Source organism: Amblyomma mixtum, chromosome 1 (assembly GCF_055824585.1).
Source record: "Amblyomma mixtum isolate Tamu chromosome 1, ASM5582458v1, whole genome shotgun sequence".
Classification (NCBI taxonomy): Eukaryota; Metazoa; Arthropoda; class Arachnida; order Ixodida; family Ixodidae; genus Amblyomma; species Amblyomma mixtum.
In genome coordinates this window covers 291,434,557-291,460,844 of record NC_143012.1, presented here as the reverse complement: position 1 = coordinate 291,460,844, position 26,288 = coordinate 291,434,557, and the positions used below count along the sequence as shown (strand labels likewise).

At 48.0% G+C, this 26,288-nt stretch overlaps 2 protein-coding genes across 2 annotated transcripts in view; one reads left to right on the top strand and one right to left on the bottom strand.

Moving 5' to 3' along the window:
- LOC149372032 (cell adhesion molecule Dscam1-like) overlaps positions 1-26,288 on the bottom strand; it is a 133,884-nt gene that overhangs the window by 95,001 nt on the left and 12,595 nt on the right. The window contains exon 2 of the mRNA XM_089566394.1: positions 24,814-25,055. Within this exon, the coding sequence (XP_089422520.1) occupies positions 24,814-24,850 (37 nt within the window). The 5' untranslated portion in view covers positions 24,851-25,055. The remainder of the gene's footprint in view (positions 1-24,813; positions 25,056-26,288) is intronic.
- LOC149372033 (uncharacterized) lies at positions 1,297-8,032 on the top strand (the record flags this gene model as incomplete). Its single annotated transcript, XM_089568033.1, has 2 exons — positions 1,297-2,150; positions 7,882-8,032. Coding segments are annotated over 2 exons (1,005 nt in total), but the record flags the coding sequence as incomplete, so codon positions are not given.

Here is a 26,288-nt window from a genome sequence, read left to right as displayed (position 1 = left end):
AGTGTCTTTTTTCCATCTCACTATCGCAAACAAAGCTGCTCAAAATTTGCATCTCCATTTCTTTTGCAGACGGATGTAATTAGAATTCAAAGCCAACGTATTGGAGTTTAACTCATTCTTCTATTACGGCTTTTAAATTGCTATTATTTGTCCCGTGAGTGACCAGTGTGTCATTCACATTACGCATTAGGTCGCCGCAGTGGCTCAGTGGTTATGGGGCTCGGCTGCTGACCCGAAAGACGCGGGTTCGATCCCGGCCGTGGCGGTCGGATTTCGATGGAGGCGAAATTCTAGAGGCTCGTGTACAGTGCGATGTCAGAACACGTTAATGAACCCCAGGTGGTAGAGATTTCCGGAGCCCTTCACTACGGCGTCCGTTATACCCTGGGTCGCTTTGGGACGTCAAACTCCATCAACCAAACTAAACCAAACCAGATCACGGCTTCAAATCGCAAGCTCGCGATTGCAATTCCTGGTGTGCATGGACGTTTCAGTTATCATAAGGAAGGGCTAAGCTGACGCAGTAAATTCCTGTGCACGTCCTACGCACCAGTGCGCTTACCCCTAGCGACAGTTTAATAGAATAGCCTGGCTTGAAAAAAGAAAGTAATCTAAATGCCTAAAAATTGCGCATCATTACATGGTGTGTTTGTGATGCACAGAATGCAGACAGTATTTAAATTTTTTGGTTGTGAGTTTCTTTAACTTCAATTCATGCGTCGCTATTTTGCCTTTTCTAGCGCCTTTTTTGTGCCCATTGGCACGAAAAATGAATGCTATAAATCCACTCACTTAAATATATTGTCATGACGTCTTCAAAAACGCATAAATTGGCTCAAAACAATTTTATCTCTCATATATTTAACATGAACACACTGCACTCGTTCGCCCGTAGAAGGATGCTTCGCCGCACGTATTGTCAGTTGACAGTGATGCACGCTTTACAGGAATACCTATTGAGTGAGTGAGTGAGTGAAGAAACTTTATTTCCGCCAGAAGAAGACCCGTGCCCCTCCTATTGAAGCTTTTTTGTCGGGAAGCGGAAACAGAGAACGAAAACAGAGAGAGCGTGCATCTAGGAGAACATATTGTCAGTGGACAACGAAGAAGACAGTGCTGTGCTCGTGCAATGAGCGCGAAGAGGACGAAGTGTGATCTGTGCGCCGTTGGCCGGCAGTGGTTCGACTGAGCTGCTGTGAGCTGCTGTCAGCATTCCTCAGTGACTACTCCTTGTGTGCCTACATTTACGTAACATCTCTTGGTGGAGGTGCTGGGTACGAGCCGCCATGCCGCTGACCCGACGAGCCGACGAGCCGATCCGTCGAGATAGCTACCGACGCGCCTGCCACGCCAACTGTCGTCCTAGCCCACCCTCGAGACCCGGGCACATTCTGCGGGACCGATGGCGTGGACGTCGAAGACTGGCTCTCCCTGTACGAGCGTGTGAGCACGCACAACAGGTGGTACCCCACGATGAAGTTGGCCAACGTCATTTTCTACTTGACGGGCACCGCAAGGGTCTGGTTCGAGACCCACGAGGAAGAACTGACCAGTTGGGACCTGTGCAAGCAGAAGCTTGCCGAATTGTTCGGTAAGCCATTCGGACGTCAGCTGGCTGCGAAGAAGGAGCTTGCATGCCGCGCACAATCGTCAACAGAGTCATATGTGTCCTATATTCAGGACATTTTAGCCCTCTGCATGAAAGTTGATTCCGCCATGTCAGAGAGTGAAAAAGTCGGTCATGTTCTCAAGGGAATTGCAGACGACGCCTTCAACTTGCTGGTGTACAAGGACTGTGGAACGGTTGACGCCATCTTAAAAGAATGCCGCCGGTTTGAACAAGCGAAAAGCCGCCGTATTTCCCCTCAGTTCACGCGGTTGCCGAACACGGCGGCAACGTCGTCCTGCGTAGACTCATCCCAACCGTGCTCCCTGCCAACATCCGACAGCCTGACACGACTTGTACGCCGAGAACTAGAGGCAGTGTCTCCCACAATTTCCCAATTATCGGTACCGGACAGTGCCCCTGCAGTATCCCTTATACAGGCTGTTGTTCGACGAGAATTCGCCAATCTCGGGATCCGACCTGTATGCTCCATTAGTTGCCCAGATGCTCCTAATGTGTCTCCCGTGCTCGGTGTCCGACATCCGTACCACACTCGCCGCAGCCGCAACCCGGATGAGTGGAGAACACCTGACGACAGGCCCATCTGTTTTAACTGCTCCCGAGTTGGTCACATCTCTCGACACTGCCGAAGCCGTCCGTCCTCGACCTACCGCCGCTATCCTGATTCTTTCTATCCCCGCCGCTCATCGTCGCCCCATGAACCACAGCTCGCAAGCTCCGACGCTCAGGCCCCTCCAACTAACCGCTCGTCGTCTCCTTACCGTCGTCGATCTCCATCGCCCCAAACTCGCCGCCCATCATCTCCTGGCCTGTATGCTCAATCCCGTTCGGAAAACTGATGGCTGCAGCGTCTGGAGGTGATGCTGCTCCGACGACCGACCTTGGACATCCTCCTTTGACTCTACATGCCCGACGGAGTATACTTAGCGTCGACGTGGACGGAGTCCCTGTTACCGCTCTCATCGACACGGGAGCGCACGTCTCCGTTATGAATGCCTGTCTACGCCGTCGCCTAAGGAAAGTGCTCACTCCTGCCCGCCCCGCTGTTGTTCGTGTCGCCGATGGCGGTACTTCCGCTGTCGTTGGAATGTGCACAGCCCGTGTGTCAATCGCCGGCCGCCATACTTCGGTTCTCTTCACTGTCCTCGAACACTGCCCTCATGACCTCATCCTTGGCCTTGACTTTCCGAACATTCTGCCCTCATTGATTGCGCCACAAGTGTCGTTCAGCTCGCCCTACCTTTTAACGAGGAGCCACCGGCTCCAGTTGTCCATCGCCTATGTACCGTGGATTTTGTCCGCCTGAACCCCGAAGCCGTCACTTACGTATCATTCTCTTCCGTCCCACCAGTTCCCGATGGCCAATACCTCGTTACTCCAGCCCTTGATGTGCCTCTCACAAGGAGTGTTGCCCTCGCACATACAGTGGTCACTATGTTTGCCAATCGAGCGTCCCTTCCGATCCTCAACTTTTCATCGCACGTTCAGCCGCTTCCCCAAGGCATGTCGCTCGCCACGCTGTGCCCTGCTTCCGACTGCGTTGTATCAGCTGTCACCGGCTTTGTACCTCCCTCGCCGAAATGCCCCGAGTCCGACGTGACACCATCTGACCAATGCGCAAAAATGATTGCCCCTTACCTCTTACCAGCCCAAACTCACGACCTCAGGTGTCTTCTTTCCTCATTTCACGACATCTTTGACTTCGACAACCGCCCTTTGGCTCGGACCTCTGTGGTTACGCATCGCATTAACACCGGTGACGCCGCTCCTATCCACAGACGTCCGTATAGGGTCTCCAGTGCAGAACGGAACATCATTCAGCAGGAGGTGGACAAAATGCTTACCAAAGACATTATAGAGCCCTCGTCGAGTCCTTGGGCCTCACCAGTTGTCCTAGTTAAAAAGAAAGACGGGAGCTGGCGCTTTTGCGTTGATTATTGGCACCTTAACCGCATTACGAAAAAGGACGTGTATCCTCTCCCCAGAATTGACGACGCTTTGGATTGCCTTCACGGAGCCAAATTTTTCTCTTCCATCGACCTTCGATCCGGCTATTGGCAAATTGCTGTGGATGACCAAGACCGTGAAAAGACTGCATTCGTCACACCAGACGGCTTATATCAGTTCAAAGTTATGCCGTTCGGTCTCTGCAATGCGCCAGCTACCTTCGAGAGAATGATGGACTCTTTGCTTCGAGGATTTAAATGGGTTACATGCCTGTGTTACCTGGACGACGTCGTGGTTTTTTCGCCCTCATTTTCCACGCACCTCGAACGACTGACGAGCATTCTTTCTGTCTTCCGTAAAGCCGGGCTGCAGCTCAACTCGTCGAAATGCCAATTCGCTCGTCGCCAACTGACCATCCTTGGACATCTAGTCGATGCCTCGGGTGTCCGCCCGGACCCTGCTAAAGTTCAAGCTGTCAAAGACTTCCCTCCTCCGCAATCGTCCAGGGACGTGCGCAGCTTTGTAAGCCTGTGCTCTTATTTCCGACGTTTCATCAAAAATTTTGCTGGCATCGCTCGTCCCCTCACCGACCTCCTTAAGAAAGACAGCCCTTTTATCTGGGGCCCTGCCCAAGGAGAGGCCTTTTCTTCCTTAATCCAACTGCTCACTTCCCCTCCTATATTGGCCCATTTCGACCCGTCGGCACCAACTGAAGTTCGCACAGACGCCAGCGGATATGGTATCGGAGCTGTGCTCGCCCAAAGTCACCAAGGTCAAGACCGTGTCATTGCATACGCCAGCCGTCTTCTTTCCACCGCCGAGCGCAATTACTCCATAATGGAGCGCGAGTGCCTCGCCCTTGTTTGGGCGGTCGCTAAATTTCGACCCTACCTGTTTGGCCGCCTTTTCTCAGTTGTGACGGACCACCACGCTCTTTGCTGGCTTTCTTCGCTGAATGACCCCACCGGCCGGCTTGGTCGTTGGGCATTGCGCCTGCAAGAGTACTCTTACACCGTTGTTTACAAGTCCGGGCGTCTACATCAAGACGCTGACTGCCTGTCTCGTCACCCTGTGGAGCCGCCAGATCCTGGCGACAATGATCTCGGCCCGTGCTTATTCGCTATCTCTGATCTGCTTAACATCGCGGCCGAGCAACGGCAAGATTCCTCCTTGCGTCCCCTTAATGACCGCCTCGCCTGTGCCAACCCCGATCCTTCGCTCCAGCTCTTTGTTCTTCAGGATGACATCCTCTACCGACGCAACCTTCGCCCTGACGGCCCTCCGCTCCTGCTCGTCGTTCCTCAACGTCTCCGCTCGTCTGTCCTCGCGGAACTACACGACCTGCCCACCGCGGGACACCTCGGTGTCTCCCGCACGTACGATCGGGTCCGACGCCGCTTCTTTTGGCCCGGCCTTTACCGTAGTGTTCGCCGTTACGTTGCCAGCTGTGACCTCTGTCAACGCAGGAAGCGGCCCTCCACTTTGCCTGCCGGCCTTCTACAGCCTATCGACGTACCTCTAGAACCCTTTCATCGTGTCGGACTAGACCTCCTCGGACCTTTTCCTACGTCCAGTTCCGGCAACCGTTGGATCGCCGTCGCCACTGACTACGCCACTCGGTACGCTATCACACGTGCCTTACCAACCAGTTGCGCCACCGATGTCGCCGATTTCCTGTTGCAAAATGTCATCCTTCATCACGGTGCCCCACGCCAATTGCTGACGGACCGCGGTCGCTACTTTTTGTCCCGGGTAGTTGACGACATACTCCGGTCCTGTTCCACGCAGCATAAACTCACTACAGCGTACCATCCTCAAACGAACGGGCTTACCGAGCGCCTGAATAGGACCCTCACTGACATGCTATCTATGTACGTCGTACCCGACCATCGTGATTGGGACATTGCCTTGCCCTATGTAACATTTGCTTACAATTCATCGCGGCGTGACACCACGGGCTATTCGCCTTTCTATCTTTTGTATGGCCGGCATCCTGCGTTGCCATTGGATACACTCCTGCCGCCTTCTTCGGCCTCGACCACGGAGTACGCACGTGACGCAATCGCTCAAGCAACCTCGGCCCGCGAAATCGCCCGCGACCGTCTCACCGCCTCCCAGGCCTACCAGAAGTCAGTTTACGACCGCCGACATCGCCCAGTACACTACACGCCAGGATCACTCGTCCTCGTTTGGTATCCCTCTCGCCGTGTCGGCCTTTCAGAGAAACTCCTACATCAGTATAAGGGCCCTTATCGCGTGCTCCGTCAGGTGACCGACGTGACTTATGAGATTGCCCCCCTCGATCCTCCGTCGTCATCCACCCCCCCTACCACTGACGTTGTTCACGTGGTTCGCCTCAAGCCATACCGTGCACCTGCTCCGTCTTCCACTTAGCATCGGGACGATGCTTTCGTCGCCGGGAGTTGTGTCAGTGGACAACGAAGAAGACAGTGCTGTGCTCGTGCAATGAGCGCGAAGAGGACGAAGTGTGATCTGTGCGCCGTTGGCCGGCAGTGGTTCGACTGAGCTGCTGTGAGCTGCTGTCAGCATTCCTCAGTGACTACTCCTTGTGTGCCTACATTTAAGTAACAATATGTGTGGACACCTGTTCTGCGCTTGTTAGCTGCAGCTTTAAGGCAAGTATCAAATTTCGCGCAAGTTACTTTACTTTTTCTTTTGCTTATATTCCTTCTTACGAATCCACCAAATTAATGCATGCATCAAAGTAATCGGTGCCAAAACCTTAACACCAAACAACTTTCCTTATAAGCATCAGGCTTTACTTCCAAAACCACATAAAGAATTGTTTTGTCGCAAAAACTGAAGTGAAACGGCGCATTTTATTTCAGCTGTTACCAAGCTTACCAATGCAACTACCTTAAATAATACAATAATAGGGGAGCACTACTAGAAGTTTTACTCTCAGGAGTGGCTTAGTTTATTCCTCAGTTTTACTAATCCAAATCAGAAGTAAATACGCATAAAAATTCTCGTTAACCTCTTGTTTTTACTGGGTTAACTTTGACTTTAAGCGTCTGATCACATGCCGGGAAATTATTGGTGATTTTATGGATTAAACTTAGCAATCTATCGCCGTCCCCAATATGACGGCATATGCATTTACGCAGAAAATTTTCTTGGTTTTCTTCTTTTATTTTCAAACTACTGCGCTCTCAAAAGAGTCATGAAATGATGAAAAAAATTAATGCACAGTTATCGAAAGCCGTAGCTACAACAGCTGGTGGAGCGAATTTTTTTCTTTTGTTTGCAATTGCACGTTTTTTTCTGCATTGCGAAGCTTTCCAAATCAAGCGCAGGCAATGAATCAAGCCGACCCACTTCCAGGCAGCCGACGAAGAACAAAGATAAAATGAAAAGATGACAAAATGTCGTACGTATAAGGAGCGAATGCTTTACGCCTCTCCTTCACCACTAGGGCCCTATCCGCGGCGGAGGTAATAAGCGGGCTGATGGGAAGGTAGCATCGCTCTCGTAATCAAGCGTATATTTATCTCGAGCCCTGCAGCGCGTAGCCTTTCTAAGGCCAAGCTGTTCGTGGAGCCAGCTGTGTCTGGTCGCTCCAACGGCAGACTCGGGGGCGCAGTTGTTCGGTCGTTAAGGCAGCGCACCTTCTGAACATTTTTTTTTGTCTTCCCACTTTCGCCTTCATTTTTTTCCTTTATATTTTCTGTTTGTATATCTTTGATTAGTTCTGCTCACTTCTGCGAGACAATAAACGCTACTGCTGCAACGGCATGCCAGATGGCGTGGGCACTTATACGACTCCTCTCTCGATTAGCGGCTCTTAGTGGTTTGTGTCACTTTATTATCGCCCTCCTCGGTGCCTTGTGGGTACTCTTTGTTGTTGCGGAAGTATACGCGCTAATCTAATAGGTCTTGGGGCAGCAGCCAATTCCTGGCTCCTTCTGCTTTCGTCTACCTTCGCTCCTTCTGCTGGTAGTATATCGTGAAAAAGCCGCACTCTGATGCATGTTCGGACGCATGACGCATTAAGTTCGGAGTTGATGTTGTTTTTACAGCCCCTTTAAATTGCCCCGCCTGTGCGTCATGACCAGCAGGTGCCATGACCAGCAAAAAAACAAATTTTTCACGAAACACCAAAATCAGTTTGTGCCCTGCACTCTTGGTGTGGCGTACAAGGCTCCATTTAGCTGTGGGTCTGTGTACATAGGCCAGACAGGGAACTGTCTGAATGACAGGCTCAGAGAGCATGCCAATTCCCTGGGCTCAAATGGCGGCTCGAATCTGTCTTTGCATTGACTTATATGCAAACACTACATTGACAGGAATAACAAGAATAAACAGCAGTGCTGTCCTCTCCTCCGTTCAGCGGTTGTTATCGAGACAGCTTCCGATAGGCTGGCCCGGGAAATTGTGGAGGCCCTCGAGATCTCTACTACGGAAGGCTGCATGAGCAAGGCACCTGTAGTCTTCTAAAAAAAAAAGAACTTGATTTTCTTCGCGATCGATAACCCGCTTCCTTGTTCCTTGTTTTTGGGCATTTCCGCTGAGTTCCGGTATGAATTGTCTTGTACCTATCATTGATGCTATATTTGCTGTACCAGTGTGATTCCATACGTGTTGCTTTGGATATTGTACGCTTGCGCCTTCTGCTTCTTAAGGCGATGTATCGTTTCCGGGAATACAGTTGCAAGTTTGCGCTCGCATGTCTGTGCGTGTTTCTCCCTCTTTCTTGTGTTAATCTGCGCAAAGTTTTCTTGAATATGACGCATGTGTCACTCAGACATTTGAAAAAGTGTCGGCAAGAATTAGAGCCACTAAGCCTGAATATTCGTCATATGCACGACTATGCACCATGGAATTGAACATGCTCTAGCTATTTCGCAAGGCTGTAGGGCAAATAGAAGAAACCTTCTGTTTCGAATGCACAGTAGAAAGAAGAGTGAAGAGCGTTGCTCCATGAACGCACAAAACTAACCATGTGCGGCACGAAAGCCTCCATCCACCAGCGAATGTTTCGAGAAGAGGACGTCTCGAGTGACGCTCATACGAAGGCAAGTCCTTTTATCGAAACGTCGGCTAGCTGACTGATTCTTTGCTTACCATGCGTGACGATCAAGCATCAGAAAGAATAGGTAGATTTGTGTATCTAGAGGGGCAATTTAAATGCTCATTCTGTACAATCCACTCTCGGTGTGACATAGATGACGTCGTTGTCGTTGTCATATGAGGTAATCGAAAACTCCAACGACGTTATTCGTATCAGGCCATACGGCTGAAGGAGAAAGCGCTCCTCGCAATGTGGCAAATTCTGCGCCATAATACACATGGCGGCCGAAGGTTTGAAGCGTTAAAAAAAAAAGTGGCATTTCGGGTCATGTCAGCCAGCAAAGCCTGGCACTGGACCCCATTCCAGTGGTCACGTTACATCTATCGTTCTCACTTATTTCAATCGGGGCCTTAGCGAGGAGTCTAGAAAAGTCTTTAATTATATTCCAGTCGATTTCGAACAACAATAATTCTTTACACGTTTTTTAAACGCGGTTTGTTCCACTTTAACCTTTTCTGAAATTCTATTTATGTTCCAAGCACGCTTTTGCAAGGGAGAACTCGACCCATTGTAACTTCACCTGAAACGATAAATGCGGCTGTTTGGCTGACTCTGCCTCGTATTTCCTCCCTCAAAAGTGTTTTTCCAGCCCATTACCTTTAACAGGTTAAAATTTGGTTGTCGATGACGTTGAAATGAAAGCAATGAAAATACAGAGCGACGCTACAGAAGTCATCTTTTATTAAAACCACCTTTCAATTTAAGCACACAGCTACGATATTTTCGACAGCCTGTCTGGCTCCTGTTGAATTCTCTTTCTATGCAAGTATAGCGTTTGTTCAGAAGCCGTCCGGCTGAAAACAATGACAAAACATTCTCCACAACCTAATCACGTTGAAAAGGTTAATATGAAAGAAATAGCACTCCTGGACCACTGGACGTGTCCCCACACAAAACGATAATGTAATAATAGTATACACGTACAACATTCAATACTCGACCAATTTCAAGATCTTTATCATAATCATACGCTCCATTTAGGAGGCGCCGTTAAAGCTGTTGATTTAAGCAAGCGTTGGCACATATAACGTGTTATCATGAAACAATGACTATCAGTTATACACCTCTAAGCCTGAATTTATTTCGTTGCTCCGTTTTTCTGCCCGGCTACCAGTTCCTTCCGAAAAACACCACAAGAGATGAGACATTTTTTTAAGACATATTCAAGAAAGCAGGAAACGAGCAGTATGTAAAATTCGGTGAAGCTACGCGATAGCCCCAGCGTACTTATCAAAACTTTCGCAAACACGAAAAGAATTTTAGTATTCCTGCTTTTATAAAAAAATAATGCACATCATAAGCCACAAACAGCACCATTTATAGAGAAATATAACGGTTTATAGCGAAACAAAGACACAGACAAGAGAGGCGAAACACACACACACGTGCTAGCGTGTGTGTTAGCGCTTGTGTGTGCGTTTCGTCTCTCTTGTTCGTATCTTTGTTTGCGCTATAAAACCTTCAACATCAAGATGAACTACCAACTCACCCAACAGGAAGTTTTAATAAAATTTATGGAAGAATGCAAGAAAGCAAGAAGCGATGATGGACTCTTCATGCTGTAATCAAGTGTACTCTTCGTATACTCCAAGAAAACTGCGCTTGAACTGGTCCGCTGCCGGTTCGCGGCTACAAGAAGAGCAGAGGCCGACGACTCCAGCAGGCTAAAATGACTTTTTGAGACTATACGCAGTCGGCTGTTTGCCCTACCGTTTACAGCTTTTCTCTCTTAGTGATTTTCTCCTTTCTTTCCATCTATTCGCTTCAACGGGAGCACAATGAAAAGCATGAAGGTGAATGACTGGCGTAGATACAAGCTCCGCAGGGAGCCCACAAATGAGACAAGAAGCAGACGAGAATGGGGACCCCGCTGAAATGCTGCTTGCTCAAGAGCTTCAGCGAAGAAGAAGGTAAAAAAGAAGTATAGAGATTACCAGATAAACCGTCCCGTGCATTTATAAAGCTTCCGCCGGACAGCTCCATTCGTCTTCCGGGCATTCTCACGCGCTTCGGCGAACCTCTCGCTTTATCCTCCGCCGTGGTCAACTGCTGCGCCTCTAATCATTTCCGAGGCAGCGGTATATAGGCATCCTCCTTTTCTTTCACGCTCGCAGCGCAGTCTTCATTTCTGCGGTCTCTTTCCGCTTGCCCCCTTCTCCCGTTCCATCCTCCTAGTCCTTTGTGATCTAGCTCCAAGCGATTTAACTGAGTAACTCTTCCATGGGAAGGCAATTTTCCCCAACGGCGTCGACCGCAGGGCACTGCTCCCGCGAGTCTAGCCTGGCCTGGGCTTCAAAGAAAGGGCAACGTTGAAGCCGCGTGCGGTGACAAAGAAGGTCTCCCTTTTTTGTGTGTGCCACTCAAATAGTAGCGAAGAGAGCATAAATTAAATGCGCGTAGATGCCAAAACTAATTGCGCGCAATGGGGCGTAATAATTCGAACACCGCCCTGCTGTCAGCAAGAACGGTTTTCAGTTGGGCGTGAGCTCATGGCAGTATGTCACTCCGGCTTTAGGCAAAATCCACTTTTTGGTTGTTAATTTTATAATATTCGCTCTCACTGCAGTAAAGATTGAGGTCATTACTTTGCGAAAATTCGACAACATTGGCAGGTGTTTTTATATATATATATATAAAACTTGTCACCAACTTAGAGCTGGAAGGTCCGCAAATGTTTAATGAAAATGGTTGTCCGGCTGTTTTTTTTCTTCCCGATGTCTTTAGGATATTCAAGCCGCTGAACAAATTCTGCCTCTTCGAGATTAACTGAACGTTAGCTGGTCACAGGGTGAGCTTCGACAGCAGGTGCTGAAGAATAGATACGTTTCTAGCTGAGGCCACTCCGACAATCTGATAAAGCAAGGCTACGCAGCATTTTACTTTTACTTCAAGCGAACTAGCAATCCATGCGCTCATGCTCAAAAGTACTCGAAAGCGGTAGTGGGAAGTTACGTTAAACATTACATGAATGCTTAGGTTAAAACTTCTGCAACGGCAAACTTCGAAAATAGAGACGCCGTTGGGAACTCAGAAGATGGCAGCACAATTCACTCAGTGTATGAAAGAAATATCAGCGTTTCTTCAGTGCCTTGTGCAGACAGTGCGCGCCGAAATGCCCACTTGATCAATCCAGCCTTATCATAACTAACAGTTTCGCAAGAGGATTAATGTGCTATTGCCACTGGCCACTCTTAACAGCCGAAATTTGCTACGAGTACAATTGAGAAAAGTCACTTAATACACGAAACAACAATGTAATAAATTTATTTCTAAATCTGAATATTTTTTGGCCACTTAAAAGTTTTCGAGATCTTGAGCTCCCAGATACGACGGTAGATAGCTATTTTTATCAGCACTTAATCTGCATTTAGTTTGCACATCGGTACTCACAGTGTATGAAAAAGTGTGATATTCGATTACTGCTTTTTAAAACAACATTCAGTACATCCCTTGGATGCGTGAAAACGGATCGCAGTATTAATATTGTAACGTGGCGGCCAGCCGAAGAATGAGGCGTGGTGAACGATGGAGAAGAGATGATTTAATGGCCGCTGGCCTAGCGCGAGCGCTCCGTCCCGCGCCACTGCCAGTTTCGTCTTCGTCACACTACCCGGGGCCACCGAGCGATCGCCCCGATCGGTGACGAACAGACGCACGAAATGGCGATGGTCTTGAGTGGAGGGTTGAACAGTATGTAGAAGATGGTGCAGCGCTGGGCGCCACGATGAGAAAGATGAGAGAATGAGTCCCGGTCCACGAAGCCTCCGGGCCGTAGGGTGCCAGGAGCTGACGGCCGAAGCCCTTGGACGCACCGACCGACAGGGGCAGGGGGGCGGTGTCCTCATGTGTGGGCACGGTCTTGGGTCGGTGGGGCCTTGGGTCGATGGGGTCTTCGGTCGGTGGGGTCTTGGGTCGGTGGGGTCTTGGGTCGGTGGGGTCTTGGGTTGGTGGGGTCTTCGGTCGGTGGGGTCTTGGGTCGGTGGGGTCTTGGGTCGGTCGGGTCTTGGGTCGGTCGGGTCTTGGGTCGGTGGGGCCTTGGGTCGGTGGGGTCTTGGGTCGGTGGGGTCTTGGGTCGGTCGGGTCTTGGGTCGGTCGGGTCTTGGGTCGGTCGCGTGTTGGGTCGGTCGGGTCTTTAAGGTCGCTGTCGTCAGTGCAACGTGTCCTGTGGTCCGGGCGGGGGACGGGGCTGGGGTGAGCGGCGAGGTCGGTTCAGGTCGGGTGGGCTGGGGCACGGCCGGGCGGCGCGGACCAGGTACTCACGGCCAACGTCCACGGCAGGCGCAGGGCACCGAAGCTCCGGGACCAGGATGGCGATGAAGGGATCCCAGCACCTCATACCCAATGTAACGTGGCGGCCAGCCGAAGAATGAGGCGTGGGGAACGATGATTTAATGGCCACTGGCCTAGCGCGAGCGCTCCGTCCCGCGCCACTGTCAGCTTCGTCTTCGTCACAATATATCAAAATTTTGGGAAGACAATATCTGCACTTTTTTATCGCTTTTATTAACCTTCAGCGCGATTCACCACTTGTTTCCTGAATTCTTAACACGGGCCGGGCCTTCTGTAGCCATTGGTTTGAGCTAACTAAATAGATTTCGTTGGAATATGTGCGATCCTTATAAACTAAATTCGGTCAGCGGCGATTTATAGCAACCTAATGTGCTCTAAGCTAGCTACTACGGTGCTCAATCGGAGACCTCACCGCAACAGATTCGATATCTGCTTGCAATAAAAAAAAAAGGGCATGGAAGATGTCACGGCCAAATGCATATGAACTGTGCAACCAGACGGTTTCTAATGTATACGTTCCACTTCACTGTCGTCATGACTTCAGATCACGTGCTGCGCATGAACCTTGCACTCAAAAAATAATAACGGTGATGCATCCAAGCAAGGTCTTTACTGTAGACAGTAATCGATTCAGGAAAGTTCAAAGGCCGCAAAGTCTGACATGCGAAAGGCTGCTCTCTCTATCTTCTCTCGGCGGTGTGCTACTGAACAGAATAATTTGGAAATGCGTTCGACGATTTTCTCAAAATTGCCCAATTAAGCATTACAATGGTTCATTTGCTAAAAGTTACTCAATCAAACTCAGCAAAACTAAATTTTAATTGTTAAGAGCTGTGTTCAGTACTGCGGCACGAGGACCTAAACAATCCAATGCCCTTGTTCTGTGAACAAAGAACTGTGAATGCCTCAAAAATAGCGAATCATTGTCGAGCGGAGTCAAAGCCACTACTACTTGGACAAACGTTGATGAACGAAATGCGTGGGTGACTAAGTAAGATGTTACTTGATATACATGACTGACACTAAAGTAAGCAGTGCGCTACCTGGCACTTTCTAGCAGCACTAACTTCATTGAGATTGCGCGTCAATTAAGAGTACAGGGTGACGGAAGCTTCACGGGGCTGAGGAGCATCACGGCAAGCTAAGGAAGGCTGGGTGAGGAGCCATGAGAGTATCGCATATAACCGGCGGTCTATCCGACACCACTGTAAGTCTCGCTTACCAATCGGCGAATTTAGCGCGCTTGAGTCATTCTCCGCAGCTCCTCCTCCAAAAGATGCAAATTAGCGCTGCGCTACGCTTGTCTCGGCGATTTCGAGCAGCGCGTCGTACCGCGGTGCATCCCATCCCATTCGGTGCATCCCATTCGGTGCAGATATAAAGGGTACGACGAATTTTGCGCGCACCGGGATTCGAATAACGCCTCGCTCCTTACATAGACCCATTTAGGTCGAGTTCCGCTGTGCCATAACGTCCGCTAGGGCTACAGTAAGATAAAAACACTTGAGGAGGCGAGGGGAGGGATGTGTACAGAAATGTAAAAAGTAAGGGGAAAAGTGGTAATCGTGTATTCTCTAGCGCAACTGACGTACGAGATGTCGGGGTAATAGTTTGCTGTTTTTGCATAACGAGACACTAAGGACTGCTTTTAGGGAAATCAAAGCAGGGGTAAACCATGAATCCTTTAAACATCGGTTCGTTCAGGAAGCCTCTGTGATGCAATGTGAGCGCCTAGAAGCAGTGTTCGGTGCGGCACCTTTTTGCACAACACTGACAGAGAAGTATGCTCTCAGAAATATAATTGTTGTCTGAAACAGAAATATCTTAGAGCTTATTATAAAAGGTGCGCCCAAATCGGCAACAATTAACCCTCCTGTACGGAAACGCGAACACGAACCAGAAACAGTCTAAGCTGCGGCAATATTTTTTTACGCTCCCCTGATCACTTCTTCGCCATTTACACTGGTAGGATTAAAAAAGAAATAGCACCCTCTCTACCGTTTTAGCATTATTGATAACGGCGCAGACGACTTACAGGCGCAGACGAGCAATTCGACAACGGCTGGTATGCAGAAAATGATCTCGTAATACAGAGCAACCTTTGCGTATTCTAACCCACGTGCTTAGACAGCGCTGCATTAGCAAGTGCGATTTAAAATGCAACCTTGAAATAGCCGTCTGTGTCATGATTCTGCACACCTTCCTGGTTCGCTCTCTCTTCCCACCTCCATCTCTTTGTAATCAGTGTAGCAACGGCGTTGTCTGAAGCAACGCACTCAATACCACCTCGTAACATACTGTGGTCAGAGATGTGATATCAACTATATTATATGTGACACGCCATTTGTTCTTGAATTACTAAGAAAGAAGTTATCAACATCTTTTTTTTCATTCGTGCTGAACACCTGCGCTGCCCTGTCTGCCTATTTATTCCGTCTGTTATCACGTCTCTCAGTAAATAATATACTAACAGTAATAACCAAGAAGATAACCAATCAATATTAGTTAATTACCATCCTGGTCAGCACGTCTTAGCTGTATTCAGGTGCACTAAGTTGCTTACAATGCTACGCAGAAAAAGCCTATTTTAACAATTTCAAAACATCTTAAGTGAAAGTGCGAGTATATTGTTGTAGAAGCGTAGCTTTTTGGGTCAGTTGTTGTATGGTACTGGGGAGAGAAACCAGCAGAATAGGGAACGTACACAAGAAAAAGAATTCACTCGCACGACGCTCCTCCAGTGTCGTCCGTGTGAATTCTTTTTCTTGTGTACGCGTCCTGTTCTCCTGGGTCCTCTACTCAGTGCTGGTATAGTGCACGTTTTTCAATTAAAATTCATTCGTCAGTAGCCCTTTGTCTCATGCTGTTCGCTTCTGTTCGGCTGTGATTGCACATCGCTCGTTACAAGAAAATTAGGAGCCAACTAGCCTAGAAAGAGGTTGCGCAGAAGCACGTCTAGACAATCTCGATTACATTCACGATACCTACAGCCGTCTGCATTTTTAATGCGGCAGCATCACACCACCACTGGGAAGAAAATTTGTCGCTGTGAGTTAAATCCGCTCACTCGAGGAAGGAAAGCGACATCTCCAGACAGGAACAATTTTATTGGATGATTTTCCGGAGGGAAATCACGTCAACAGACCGGAAATGATGTCGTGATAAAAGCATCGAAAGTTTATAAGCCATCGCTATGCCAGCACATTAGGTAATCAGGGTTCCCTGTGTTTTTTTTTACCAACGCCACCTCGCAAGTGTCAGTAATCAATGTAACAAAACTTAAACTGAGGGCAAGATGAACCTTGAATGGATAAAGAAATCGATAGTACGCAGCCATATATTACTATAAAGCATGCAATTTCTTAAAACACTTTTGAAATTTTTGCCAAAGAACCTGCGCTCGCCAAAGCTTTCCAGTTTCTGTCAACGTTTTTTCCAGCGCCAACCAAGGAAAGCACTAGAAACGCGGGCATATGGTATTCGGTACGGTAACGTGTGAATGCTGAAAATTAAAAAAAAGAGCAATAAACTGTCAAAACAAGTCCTGCTTTGTAAGTATGAACCTATACATTCGTTTCAATGGCAGACCTCTGGCATAATGTGTGGTGAGTTTTAAAACACCGCTTTTCAGTCGGGGTAGGCTTAGGTGAATATTGCAGTAGCTTTCAGAGTTTTGGGATCATGCTTTCTTGTGCACGATTTGCTAGCCAACTAGACCATACGGAACTAAGTTAAAGCGTTAAAGGGGAGCCTTATTCCGCTAGCAAATGTTTCGACAAGTACACTTGTCTTACTCCGGGCTAAATAAGACAAGTCCTCTTATCGAAATGTTGCTTTGGAGACTGAAGCTCTCTCTCAAGCCTTCTTCACTTTGTTGTTCGTTGTCAGGAATCCCATCTCTCTGCCGTCTTTCTACCGTGTACCCTCAACTAGGGTAGGTTGCTGTGTCAGTCCCTAACACCCTGACAACTTGCAAACTCGAACACCTGCACTCGGCACGCAGAATTTGTTTCACAACGTCACCCAAAGTTCCTGTAAGACTAGCCTCGAGAGGTAGTTTTGCTAACAGCAGCAAACGCCCCCTTACGGGTGTCGCAAGGGTTTCACCGAATGATCGCTCCGTTTGACCGAGCACATAATCCCGCAGGAGTGTTTCTGCGGTCGGGAAGTGCGCCATCTTCATCGCCGAAATGAAATCTCAGCGTGCCTTCAAGGCTCGTCGACGGTGGCGAGCAAAGCACGAGAGACGCGGCGCTCAGAGAGCGACACTGGTCATCCGAACAACAAAAAAAGAAGCCGCTTGGAGAAGACAGCGAGCGATGGCAGAGGGTATGGTGCTGACAGCATCGGCAATCAGCGTTGCTGACAGCAAGCACTGGCGCGGGTGTCTCCAAACGACAGGACGAGCGCTAGCCTGTGCCCCTATCCGTTTTGTCCACATTCTTGAGCTCTATCCCATCTCGCATGCTGCCTGCAATAGACCTTCCTCTGAGACGTACGGAATGTATGGCGGCGGCCAACCAATATATGAGTGCCGTTGTGCAAGCCCCCACGCTATTACGCCATACATGCCGACCGCGTGGGACTGATCGAACAAGCCAGACAAGGTAGGCTACTAGCCAGCGCTGAGCTGTCGATGACGTTGCCGCGAGTACGGCTATAACTCATTCGCAGCCAGGGTTGCTGCAAATACTGCATGCGGGCTTGCAAAATTCATACTGCTGAGTGTCTCTTGGTTATTTTGGGGTTGCTGGTAACTGCATTGCTTTATGTAGAGATGCATGAAATGTCTTATTTATATCAGTTTTTGAAAGTCCTCTAGGTTAGACAATGAAGAAAGGGCGCTGAAATCACGACTCATTCTAAGTGCACAGCGGACCTGTGCCCTTCCCTGACTGAGTGCATTCCAGCCATTCGGACTGCATTGTACCAAGTGCATATGAATTCGACATGTCGGCGCCTGCAGCGCGCGTCGACAAAAAGGATGAATATTATATATATATATATATATATATATATATATATATATATATATATATATATATATATCGGTGGGATATATTTATATATCCCACCGGCGGCATGTGGTTGTCCTTTTTTCTGCTTTTCTAATCAGTTATCTTTAAGCGATAACATATTTAGTAATATTCGCCATTGATCAACACCACAAAATAAGTAAATATAAGTAAAAATCCCCTATGTTCCTTCGGTTTCTATGTCTGTTGGCTTCTCTTCAAATGTATAACGAGCCCCTCATTACCCTTCCCTTGTCTGCTTAATTGCTTAAGGAGGGCCTCGGTTCTGGCAGCCTTGATGCCATAGGAAGCATAAGAGGGTTCTCACACAGCTGCCACCCTCGCGGTTCGATGACGTTCCACGTCACACCAGCGATAACTCATGACGTACTACGTCCGCCTTTTACGAACGTGGGTGGCGCTGATGCACTCTCACGGTTAGGCTATTTGTAAACATAAATACCCCCGAAAGCAGATGATTTGACAGCCGTCGCCGTAGCTCAGACGTAGAGCACAAGACGCGTAATTAGGAGGTCGTGGTTTTGGATTTCACCGGCAGCATGTGCTTGTTTCTCTTCTGCTTTTCTAATCAATTGTCTTTAAGCGATAACATATTCAGTAGTATTCTTCATTGATAAACACCCCAAAATAAATAAATGTTAGTAAAAATTCCCTATGGTCCTTCGGTTTCTGTGGCTGTTGGTTTCTCTTAAAATGTATAAAGAGCCCCTCATTACCCTTTCCTTTTCTGCTATATATATATATATATATATATATATATATATATAAACCTTGATTCATACCCTAAAGGTAAGAGCTGCGCTTTCTTCTAGATGTTTTCCGCTAAACACGAGTAAACAGTTTCCTTCCTCTCTGTTCCCTCATCTGCACATTTCACAAGGGGGATCAAATGACTAGGGACTCCACCCACAAGCGTTCATACTCGATTTGGGTCAATAAACATTTTCAACAACTCTATAAAGCAATGCGCTTCCCACAAAGCGAGGATCTGATTTAATGCAACAATAATAATTGACAGTTTTCATCAGCAATGCCTCGACACCTTTGCCAGTGCTGCTAGCTGGTCATTTTACGTGTTGTTATTTATAAACGTCACGGTCAAGGAATATGAATTACACGTTGACACCAACCTGTTGGGACTGAGACCGTTGAGGGCCTCCCTTCTACTTTTTCTATAAAGATGTATTCAGGAAAATAGGGGGACTCAATAATGCCTCCTTTCTGTCCGTCCCCCACATCACGCAAAAAGCAACAGAAAGGCAGAAAGAGCTTTCGCCCATACCAGCGAAGCGCTTCATGCCCTTTTCCAACTCCTCTCCCGTCGCTTTCCCTCATTCCCTGGGCGCTGCCAGAAGCGCTATCCCAGCAGAGAACCATGATTGATGCCGGGTCGCCAGCTAACGCCAGAACCGAGATGCTCGACAGTCATTTGTCTGCACGACGTTTATGGGGGCTGCTCCCGTCGTTGTCTTCATACATCGCGGTCCCCGCAACCGCCAGCACCAGTAAATGATTTACAACTGAGGATTATATGTTTATTCACCACCTACGTGACGATTTACGAGGGGGACGCCATTGTGAGCTGTCTCGTCTTCGTCACATCGATTGTCATTCAGCATGGGTTCTAAACATGACTGCAGGACGGTGGCGGAGGAAACGGCGAGTAGACCTGCATCTTTTTATATTGCTTTCGTTCTTTGCTCTCTAGGTTCTCTAGCAATGAACATGAGAAGCTCGGTGTAATATGCTTTTCATTGGGCGTGATAATTGAACCAGCAGAAACACCTTAGTTTCTTTATTGTAACTCCCTGACGTAGATGGCGACTGCGTTTTTTCTTTACCTAAATAGAAATCACCGTGGTAGAAAGAGGACCTTCGTAGTAGCAATCTGATACAAGCGTAAATACAGGGGTAATTCTCTGCGTCAGGATCATTGCTGTTGGGTTGACAAACAAGCATAAAATATTGCATTCACATACGCTAAGGTCGAAGTCAATAGCAAAGGGACCGGAATATGAAACGAGCCGACTGCTCGGTAAAAACGAGCCGCGCTGCTCAGTAATATCACATCACTCACCTGTTTGTTCATTCGCAGCTAAAAACCCGATATGTGACCAAAAAGCATAAAAGCTGCTGGACAGCTTTCTAATTAGGCCATCGAAAATTGCTAAACACTAGAGATAAATGGCTATTCCGTCCAGTTTCATTTCTTTTGTAGGGTCCAGGTTGACAACCAACACTCAAGAAAGAAAGCACCATCGTTAGCTTTTCAGCCCCCAGTCAAACATGAACCCATGCTTGCTGTTATTCATCGCACACTGTTAATCATTAGCTTCCATTCAAGGTCAGACAGCCTCCTTGATTCTTTTTTACTAGTTTCTTTTTAAATGCCTGAATGCGTTTTCGGTAAAAGAAATGCCCCGTTGGCTCAAGGGAAGTCCTTTCACGGGACTGGAAGGGGTGTCACTCCCATAAAGGCATCAACAGCTGCTAATGCTGTCGCACTGCCAACATTTAATATAACTAGGTATCCGTGTGAATTTTAGTGCGAAAGCCCTATTTCGATGATTCCCTGCGCGACATGGGTCCCTGGCCACTGCGCGAAAGCTCTAGGCTATCGCCGCAGCCGAACACGTCTCGTGTTAAACTGGAGCACACTCTCGCACTGTGCATTTCACATAGTTTCCTTCATCAACTTTCATCGGCGGTGCGAAGATACAGACCGAGTGTTCTTTGCCCTCATCGTCGTCGTTATCTTTCATGCGATTCTGCTTTCGGGTGGTTATAAAATGGAGAAAAAAATTATCTGTATTTCTTTGTCTTAGGTTGTACAGCCACACATAATGGTTTCTCAAGTGACACCTCCTTTCATCTGAACTTTTTATTCTAGTCTGAATTTACAGCTGATGCAGCGCTGCTACAGTTGATTGCTGCGGTCTTGTTCACTCATGGAATTATTGTTTTGTGAACCTGTTTGAAGCGTTTAGCCTATTGTTGTCGCTCAGCATTCATGAACGACTATCTAGGAAAAATGAAGGTTGCGATCACCTGAAATAGCGGCACACGAGCTAAAACGCCATTAATGCGCTCTCCTTGCCATCTGCACACTCCCAGAGAATTTTCAACACACAACTCATCTAGCAAATTGTCTGTTTCAAACGCCTCCAGCTCTCTGCCGAAAAGACTGCGATTCAAGCCAGCCACAGCCACAGGCCAAAGTTCACAGGCCTAAACGAGCCTCTCGTATGTCGCAAGCATCGAATGGGTATCCACCCACAGCCAACACGCCGACAGTGAATGTGAAGACGAGTTACGAGCCGTCGGTAGCGTGTGATGAAAGGAGTTAAACGTAGCAGGGCTCCAGGGTCGTCATGGCAACCGCGATTCGTAGTTGCGGCTCAAAGAGGTATTCCGGGACACGCCCACCGAAGAGCGGAGGTGAAGAGATGATTGCGGAGTACAATGTGAGCGAGGGGAGGAAAGCTACACGCGTAAGATGACCTGAGTGGAATTCGGGCCGCTCGTCTATTCACGAGAAAATCGGCGTGCGATTTCCGAATTGGAGCTCAACTCTTTTATCCGAATGCTCATCGCTTTCGGTTGCATGGGGGAGCCAAGCAGAGAAAGCTGAGCTGCACTGAAGCCTCGGAGGGTCTTCAACGCGGTCTACATGCTTGCTCCTTTTATCGCTTAACCTTCTCTCACCGTGTTTATTCACTAAACTAACGGCAGCGTCGTCGTGCCCGTTTCCAATTGCAGCCATTGTCTGGAAGCAAGAGAATCCCATCTGGAAACGTAACTTGAGAGAAATATGCAAAAGAGAATGACTTAGGTGACGCACCTTTGTATTTTGTATTAACACGGCGCTGCGCGTGTACAAAGCGTGCTGCTTCGGGAGCGTTGTTTATTGAAAAGAAAAAAAAATTGTTTTCATAAGATGTTCAAAATAAAATGAGAAGCCGAATCTGTTCTGGTGCACTCAGAATTACCACGCAGCAGTTGAACTCTGAAAAGGAACAACCGGACGATTGAAAAGCTAGGAGTCCGAGTTTCAGAATAGTTTGGTGTATGGGGGTTTAACGTCCCATAGCAACTCAGGCTATGAGGAACGCCGTAGTGAAGGGCTCCGGAAATTTCGACCAACTGGGGTTCTTTATCGAGCACTGACATTGCACAGTACAGGGGCCTCTGCAATTTCACCTCCATCGAAATTCGACCGCTGCGGCTGGGATCGAACCCGCGTCTTTCAGTTCAGTAGCCGACTGCCATAACCAGAACAGTTAACAATGGTTATTTATCTGTCCTGCTTGCCTCTCACTTATGCACTTTTATCTGAACCCAGAAGTTCCGTTCTGGCTCATTTTCAATGTCATTCACAGCACGTCGCGCATTTGAACATGGTGGAAACGATTACTCCATAGAACGCTATTGTTCGTTTCGCCTATTTATCGCATTAGGTGCATGACAATCTGCACTTTGCAGTTTGAAATTCTGAATTTCTTTAAAGTAGAAAATTTTATGCGAGATGCCTGAATAAGAAATAAAGACAGTACGCATTAGCCTTTTATCAGATACAAACTGCGATATAGCGGTACAACTGCTGTTTACTTTGTGGGCACCACACTCCAGACCAATGTTTTAATATGCGGAAATGCATATGAAGCCGACTGTTTTACATAAGTCTATATAACAATTGATTCTAAGCGAGCCTGTCAATATTATACTACAAGTACCAAAAATCAGTCAAAGACATTTAAGACTGCTTACGTATGAGAAGGCGTAAGCCCACCCGCTCACTTTTTGAACGCAGTTGCCGCCACGCAGCTGGCAATTCTACCTCTGCATGGCTCTACGTAGCCAGCGCATCCCTTATCTCCTGGGCACTAACTTCCTGACGGCAGTCGCCACCGCGCGCAAACACAAACACACACACACATACACGCGCGCGCGCACGCACACGCACAGGCACACGAACAGAGAAGGGTTTCCGCTTAATGGGGCAAGTAAAGCTAACTCCTTAAACGATGGCGGCCCTGTCATAATGTCGGGCATTTTACTCAGCTTACACCGCTACCATAGTAATACGAGAACCCCGGGCCATGGAGGACTTGAAAGAGAGAGAGAGAAAAGGACGGAAATATCGCCTTTCACATATTAAACTCATCACATAATAAGCCACATTATGGAGGCGAGTACAGACAGACACCTTTCGTAACGTGTACTGGTACAGCCCCATCCACCCTTCCAGACACCACCCCACCTGTCCCATGTTCTGCGTTAATCTCACGCTATTTGGCATTTCGTGGAGTTGCGAGAGAAAACCATCTCACCTGAGCGCATCACAGATATCATACGAACCGCGGGAGGCATTCCTGACCAGCAGTGGTCTGGAGGACCAACGTCAGACCATCCGACGGGTGCAGACATCATCAGAAGCCACGGAAGAAATGACCTAAGGAGCCCGCCCACCTGACTAGTCCAACATTTTAAAAACCAATAATCTTTTCTGTCTCTCTCTCTCTCTTACGTACACGTCAGGAATAATAGCCAGAGGGCTTTTACAGACATCCACCTTTTTTCTGTGTACGCAGCTTCCTGCCTGACATTTCCTTGAGTTTGCTGCCACCATTTCGAAGGGTGAGCAGCTGCGGCTGCAAACGAATAAAACACGAGAAGCATGCGCGTAACCATTGAAAGAAGTTTCTTCAACTCCTCCACTTCCAAACGACATCACTAGAAGATGCATTAGAATTTCCTAAAATCACAAAAACGATATACAGTAGGTGATATTCCAAAACTTTATTTTCCCACTTCCATCCGGCACCCAGTTTCCCCATTTAATTCAAGGAAAACAAGTAATACTACCGGGGAACGAATACATCTCTTACGTTTTGCAGCGTAGAACACTTTTTCCTAATAATGTTTTCGTTTACAAGAACATTTTATGAAGCCTGGCAACTGCAATTTTTTGAAGACGCGGGCGTTGCTTCCGCAATAAGAGCTTGTTTTGGAATCTGCATACGCACCTCGTAGTTTTTTTTTTCTTTTCACGCGCTCTGCACTTAGCATTTCAATTTGGATTTCTTTTCATCCCGTAAAAATAAGCTCACCGCCGGAGCCTGCTTGTCGTCTCGCAAGAGAAAGAACGGCATCCTGCCACTTGCCAATCAATAGCGCGGCACCGAATCGCCGATAAGGCTGACCCGCTCTATCTTGACGTCCATGCATCAACGTCACCGACAGGCGACGTGTTGGGTTCGGTCTATGCGGTAAGCGCGCACCTCACTTCTATCGTAACTGCCTTTCAAAGCCACGTCCTTTATTCTTTCACCCAAACTTCCCTTCCAGCTTCCCTTCCGACACACAAAAAATTACGGTTAAGAAACAGGGCATCTGAACAAATAATAACACAGAAAAAAAGAAACAGCTCATTTCACAGCCTTTTCTTCACGGCTTTCGGTTGCCGTGTTAACGCAAGCATGACGCCAAATGCTGGCACTTTAACCTCACAGCTAATCACGAAGCAAGCCTGAAGAGAGAAGAAAGAAATTTCGGATGCGGCTATAGGCCTCCTGATTATGGTTGCCTATATATGCGTCATTAATGCAGGCACTGAGTGAATTCAGCGATGCTATTATGCGCTATACTCGCCGCAGACGACGGAGGAAGTCGGAGCGAGGTCAGCTGAAAAAAACCTTGAGGCTGAGGCATAAGTTCGGGAAGACAAAAATATGTGTGCAGAAAGCCGACTTGTGAGGCAACAAGTTAGTAGGCAGAAGAATCACACAAAAAAAGGTGGAGTCCTGTGAAGGAGAGCTCACCGGCCAGGAGATACAGCAGGATTTGCGCCGAAACCATGACGCCTGCCTCCCGTCAGTGGAGCAGCTTGCCGGTTTGTTAGAGACGGCTGGCATCCATCGAGGTGGCAAAGTGGGGTTTGCTCTTATTTCTTCCGCCGCTCACTGATGCTGAATCCGCCACTTTTGGGCCGCTCCTCCGGTCGCCTAGCTTTCACCGGAAATGTTCTTGTTTCCACGTCAGTTTGGCTTCCGAAGTGGGGATTCTGCGCAAGAGAGAAAAGAAGACGGAAGTGTTACGAAACCGGCTTTCGACTGTCCCGTCCCCTTCTACCTGGCACGCCTGACGGGGTTTCTGGGTCAGAAGAAGGTCCCAAAAAAGAACATTTTCTGAGGATATGATAACAAAAGTGGACGCTGTTTCAGCAGCGATCGAAAGACGATGTTTGATGGCAATTTGTACGCCCATCCTTCATACTGCCGTGCACGGTAATTGTGAATCGAATTCAAAGCCGCGGTGGCTGAGTGGTTATGGCGCTCGGCTGCTGACCCGAAAGACGCGGGTACGATCCCGGCCGCGGCGGCTAGAATTTCTTTGGAGGAGAAATTCTAGAGGCCCGTGTGCTGTGCGATGTCAGTGCACGTTAAAGAACCCCAGGTGGTCGAAATTTCCGGAGCCCTCCACTACGGCGTCTCTCATAGCCTTAGTCGCTTTGGGACGTTAAACCCCATAAACCAAACCAAACCATCAAACTACTGGTTTATTTCTGTTGCCATGATGACGCCATGCAGTGTTCTGAGGGATATTTTTCGCTGCTAGATTTCAACTTATCAAAGCAACGCTGTTGGCTTCAACCATGCTGCAGTGGTGGCCTACGCTTCAATGTCGAATGCCTTAAGATTCCGTAACCCGAACTAGATCATTGAGGATAAGCCGAGTGGGCCTCCTTTTCCTAATTCTGCCTCCATAAAAAGGTGCCCAAGGTGGCCTTCAGTCCAAGCAGCGACCCGCCGCTTAAAGAACAGGGAGCCGTAAGCACTCAGCCTCCGCCCCGAGATTTGACGTGTGCACTGCGGGGACAGAAACAAAGGCTATGTGCATATATAGCAACATATTAAAACTCTAGCCTGTTCTTAACAAGTATTACCGTGGGGACACATCGAAAAATAAGTGTAGTATATTGGTCAACTTGTGAACGCCGCACGCCAAGACCGCGACACTTGAAGCGGCTCGAAAATGAATAAGGTAGGGCGCCAAGCCCTTTCCTGGTAGTCGCATTGCTACCATCCGTTCAGAACTTTTTCTTTATTGTTGGTAGGTGCCTAAAGGTAGATTTCTTTTATGCGTACAGAAAGACGACTTCAGACGATTTCAGTGATTATGCCTAAAGGCATAATCACTGAAATCGTTTTTTTTTTTTCCGCGCCTTTCAAGCGAGACATGTTAAGTGAGCCCGGAATAAGAACTGCACCAAAAATCCTCTGACATTAGCATCGCC